At 30.6% G+C, this 5,677-nt stretch overlaps 1 protein-coding gene across 1 annotated transcript; it reads right to left on the reverse strand.

Annotated features, from left to right (window-relative positions):
- Positions 1 to 392: 392 nt before the first annotated feature.
- Positions 393 to 1,654, reverse strand: LOC131654964 (BURP domain-containing protein BNM2A-like). Its single transcript, XM_058924883.1, has 2 exons — positions 1,459 to 1,654; positions 393 to 1,373 (listed from the first exon to the last, which is right to left on the reverse strand). Exons 1-2 carry the CDS (start codon positions 1,513 to 1,515, stop codon positions 555 to 557), a joined length of 876 nt encoding a protein of 291 aa, XP_058780866.1. The 5' UTR covers positions 1,516 to 1,654; the 3' UTR covers positions 393 to 554.
- Between the last annotated feature and the right edge of the window lie 4,023 nt (positions 1,655 to 5,677).

Raw genomic sequence — 5,677 nt, forward strand, 5'->3', positions numbered from 1 at the left:
AAACCAGAATCCAGACAGAACTAGAGTTCTCCAGTTACGGACACCTGGAAAACAAAAACTCACAAAAAAATTAGCAAGAACACATTTTAAGGGAGGCCGAAGCCACTCGACTTACTATTAGCTGAGAAACAAAAAAAGATTCTCAAGTTAAGCCAATACTATCTTCTACGGTGTATTCAAAAGAATGATCAAAATGAAGTTTTTATGGAGTGTCTGAAAAATATATAAGGCATATTGAAAATTTGAGAAGTTGAAAGGAAGGTCGTAAGGTCAAACTAAATAGATACATTTTACCTAAATATAAACTCTTCTAATTTATTGATAAAAATTTATGAAATCTATAAAAGAAATACTAAATTTTTTGATGGAAATATTGAATAAAGAGATCAAGAACATCATGATTCAAAATTACAACAAAATTATAAAAGTAGAGACTTTTACATATACTCATAAAAAAACTTATTTTACATCATTTAGCTTTGAATACAACACACAATTATTTTTTAGCAACATAAACTCAAATTGCAAGCACACTAGTACTATCTTATTGCAAATCACATGCTAGATGAACCTTGTGATTTCAACTTAGGGACCCAAATATAATTATCAGCTGGAAAAAAGTGACACACAGAAGAACTCCCTGGTGTAACACCAAGAACTTGAAATGAAACATGACTAGGTGCCCATTGTGATGTATCCATGTGACAAACAACCATAGCTTCAACTTTATCTCCATTCTCACCCCTCAATAATACTTTATACACCCTATTCTCACTTTTTTGACTATGACAATAAAAAACAGCAAAAGGGTAAGGCACAGTGTGACAAGCCACCATTTTTGGAGCTAGAATTTCCATCATAATTTCTACTATAGTGTAATTCTGAAAAGTAACACTTGATTTTGTTTTATGCAAAGTTGCATAAACTTGGATTTCGGAATTTGAACCAAGAACATTTTGTGTGAATTCAAGCATGGATTGTAATGAAGTAGCACAGAATTTGACTTCTCCTTTGATGTGTTTGCTTTCACATTCTTGTAAGGTGTTTTCCATAGCCATGGCTTGTGGAGTGTTTGGAGAAAAAGAGAAGAATTTGAGAAGATATGAGAGTTGGTTTGATGAGAAAGGAAGTGATTCAGCTTTTTCTTTTGGCCATAACTTTGGAGAAGTTGAAGGGTCTCTCTTAGGAAAATAAATTTGCATTGTTTTTCCAACTTTTAAATCTTTCAAAGTGAAAAACACCATTAATGAAGGATCGATATTATTATGAGTCATATGATTATGTTGATGTTGATGATGATGATGGTTGTGTTGAATTTCCAATGAAGTGTTTTTTGTTTCAACCAATTCCCTTGCTTGGTTTCCATGAGAACACTGCAAAAAATTCAGAGATATTTGGAAATTAAAGAAAAATAAATAGAGAAAGAGAGATTCAAGAAAAAGAAAGAAAGGAACATACCAAAAGGATTAGGAGGAGAAGAAGAAGGATGATCCAAGATACAAAATTTATTGCCATATTTCTACTTTCAACGTTGAATTCTTCACAAAGTTATCACTGAAGTCAAATGACTAGAACTATAAAGAGATCGAATTAGAACATAATCAAGTGGTTTTTATTTACTGAGGAGTTTTGTTTTTTTGAATAAGCTACTGCTTATAATATTTAATCTAAGCTACTAGCATTAGTTCAATTCGGTATGGGTATTTTAAAACCCGATTCAAACTTGCTAGTTGGACCGGAACCGAAGGATAGAGCGGTCCTGTAAAAGCATATGACTTATTGCCTAATTGATCTGCTAACTAATGAATCAATGAATTTTTTAAACTGGCGGATTAATGTTTTAATATTTATTTTTTAACTTGATAAAATAACGTATTTTTGAGTTGGGAGTAAAAAGACTAAAATTGAAAGAAAAAAAGGTTTTTCCTCTCTTACATTTAGAAAATCTTTGAAATCGATCTATTCTATTGTACCGTGAAAAACTCAAGTCTCATATTGATTAAAGATAGAATCTATAAAGGATTTATATAAAGTGACACCTCTCACCTTACAAACCATTTTTAAAGGATAGTTACCTCGAATTTTAATTCTATCATGGTGTCACAGCTTATTGATTCGAGTCACCCACAATTTATATGCGCACCAAACCCTATAGCAATAGGCACTTTGGGGTGTATTAAAAAACCTAGTCTCACGTATCCATAATTTGGGTCATCCACTATTTATATTCACGCACTAAGTCCAATAGAGTTGATCGTGAAAGGGTGTACTTTAAAAAATCTTAGTGTCACATTGATTAAACATAGAATCCATAAAGAGTTTATATAAAGTGACATCACTCATTTTACAAGTCTATTTTGTAGAGACGAGTTAAGTGAAACTCTAATTCTATCATATCCATATAACTTATTTGAGTTTGTACTATTGTTGACTATGTTGAAAACTTACTTTATTTTATAATTTTGTTAGATTTTGATTCTGAAAAATATTTAAAACTTATTATGTTTGAAAGTTGGAACTTATTACGTTATTCAACTTATTTGAGTGAATAATTTCATAAATTTTTGTGTGTAGATTTTATAGTAAGAAATTTATGTCAAAAACTTTATTTCATGAACCACTTATTCCACCAGTAACTTAGTAATCTAGAGGCTTGATCGGGTCCAGGCCCAGCCCTGTGCAGGAGCAAGAGGCTCTAAAGCACAGGGCCTTAAATTTTTTAAAAATTCAATTTTTTTTGCATTAATATTAATAAATATATAAATTGATATAAAAAAATTCAATAAATCAAAAAAAATATTACAATAAAAATTTAATACAATCAAAAAATGAGATTGATCAAAGTCTAAATAATTATAATTTAATTTGTTTTATTAATATATAATTACATTTTATATGTGCCATTTTTATTTATTATAATTGTATTTTTTTAAAAAAATTTAAGCCCATATTTTAAATTAGAACGGGGCCCTCTGTCTGATTCGGCCGGCTCTGATCGGGTCGATGACTGATACGAATTTTAAAACTACTGAAACAGTTTGGTTGAGCAGTATCGGTATTGCATATAATCTACCATCAATATTTCTCAAGTAATGCACCTCTTTGAGGTGTACCAAAAGAGTTGTCCTCTAGTAAAATTAAGGAAGTAACGCAAGTCTTCGAGGTGAACCAAAAGAGTTGTCCTCTAATAAAAATTAAGGGGCTAAAAGGGGTTAAAGAGTCTGACCCTCCTTCTAGCACCAATGTTCCGATCGAACTCGAGGCTGTTAGCCACTGATCATGAGGTTACGATGTATTGTTCACTTTGAGCGTAAGAACTCATCACACCTTTGTCTTTTGAAAAAAAATCTTTTGTTGAAATGAGGAGTGTATGTTCTATATAAATTACATTTAATCTCAATTCTCAAGCAATGTGAAATATCTTGATGTACTAGAACCGTTTCTCCCATGTCAAGGTTAAAGGGCTAAAAGTTCTAACCCTCAAGCATGTGGATCTCACCTTTTTACTAGCGTTGATGCTACAATCGACCTCAAATACACTAATCAATGCGGCTAGGAAGTATTGTCCATATTAGGTGTGAAATTTTTCATTGCTTTGTCCTTTATAAAAAAATACCTAGTTGAATTGAAAATGGTGAGACTTATACATGCCACCCCCCCCCCCCCCACCCACCCACCCCACCCTACATTTTTTATTCCAATTTTATCCTTGATGAGATACAAAGACGTTTCTGACGAAATTTCCGGTAGTGTATTTCAAATTTTTGGGCAATACCAAAAATTTCATTATAACTTAAATTTCTGGTATGTTTCAATATTAGGATTTTTCAACGGTTGAGATTTCGCCGACACTTTTGGAGGACCCTGATTGCTCCGACACATATGTGTGGTCTAAAATGTATCACCATTTGTATAAATAGGGGTCTTAGGGTTATTGAATAACATATATCAACAAAATGTCTCTTCCTCAATATTTGATTAATGTATAAGTGTATTTCAATGGCTGCAACCCTGTTGTCGGAGGAAGGCATCTAGCACGTAGCTCTGAGGCATGCGCCTCATCAGTAGCTTGAGCAACCGCACTGGCTCTATCGGTGGTCCGTCCCGCAATAGAACCGTCCCTGCCTCTGGTCCTCACAGCAAAATTTAAAAATAAAAGGAAAATAGCTTCTTTTTAAAAAAAAATGAAATACTGGAAATTTTGAAATTTCCAGTATAATACGCACCGGAAATTTCAAAATTATCTGAAATATTGATAAATGATAATACTGAAATTTTAAAATTTCCTATAGCAAATACCGAAAATTTTAAAATTTCCAGTTCAATATACCAGAAATTTCACAAATATGCCATGAATCTTACTTGTTTTCGCCAAATTTTCGGTACGCCTTCGAAATTTTCGGTATCGTCAGAGAATTTAAAAAATCCAATTCTTCCTATAAATTTGTGAAAATGTAGTAATGAAAATTAATTGGACAATTTGATCTTTTCATAAGATTGGTGAGTGCCATGTATAAGTTGGGGATGGCAAGATAAATAATCGAAAAGGGTGAGTATTGTTTTAGATTGGGTCAAAGCCCAATCCAATTAGGAGCCAAGAGCCATAACTTATCATTCAAAGCAAGGATGGAAAATTTTGTGTACGAACAAATATCAATATCCGTTATTAAATTGGTAAAATTATCAAAATACTATATTGCATAAATTTAAAGTGAAAGTGTGGTATTAATATAATTGTGCTGTATGTTATTTATTTTTTTGCTAAAATAGGAGAAAAAAAATTTATATATATTTTCACAACATACTAATCTTTAAAAATTTAAAAACAATGATATTTTTAAAAAAATTATAGAAAGTATAATTTATAAAAGATGGCAAAATAGAAAGATTAGATTGCACCTTGCAAATCTAATATTTTAGTATTGTCGATTATGGTGGCTGAATCTTATGATCGTCCTTGTTTCTAAAGTTTTTTTTGACTTAATATATTCTTTAATTTGATTAAAAAAACAATAATAATTTTAGATATTCACAAATACAAATGAATAACTCAAAGTCTATTTAATATTCATCTAAAAAACACCTCCAAGAATATAAGACAGACAGCAATATTATTTTCATTTAATAAAACAACGATTCCAAATACAAATATTGAAGATTTTTTTATAATAACCAAGTTTTTTAAATAAAATACAAAATAAATTAATATTTCAAAAAAATTATTCATCTAACCATGTTTGAGAATGTTTTTCACGTAGCTGCCTCCTATATTTTTTAAAATTAATTTAGTTACTCGCAGATTTAATATTAGCTGCGAATTTACCTACAGATTAAACATTAAATATTTTCGTAGGTAAAGCAGGTAAATCCACAGATAATATTAATAACTGAACAATTTTTTAAAAAAAAATATAGGAGGTGCCATGGCACATGGCGCCTATGAGAAAAATACCCCCAAACATGGTTAGATAGATAATTTTTTTTGAAATATTGGTTTATTTTATATTTTTTTATAAATTTGGTTATTAAAAAAAAACTTCACAAATATATTCATTAACAACTATAATCCAAACACAAGTCCACAAAAACAGAGAGGGAAAATTATTTTGTAGAGTCATCATGTTGCCCCCAGAACATTTTGACAAACTAATAATTGTTCAATACAACAACACTAATT

This window comes from Vicia villosa, linkage group LG3 (assembly GCF_029867415.1).
Source record: "Vicia villosa cultivar HV-30 ecotype Madison, WI linkage group LG3, Vvil1.0, whole genome shotgun sequence".
NCBI lineage: Eukaryota > Viridiplantae > Streptophyta > Magnoliopsida > Fabales > Fabaceae > Vicia > Vicia villosa.

Coding starts and splice junctions, on each gene's coding strand:
- LOC131654964 (XM_058924883.1), bottom strand. CDS start 1,515: ATGGCAATAAATTTTGTATCTTGGATCATCCTTCTTCTTCTCCTCCTA. Junction 1,374..1,458: donor TTCTCCTCCTAATCCTTTTG/GTATGTTCCTTT, acceptor AATTTTTTGCAG/TGTTCTCATGGAAACCAAGC.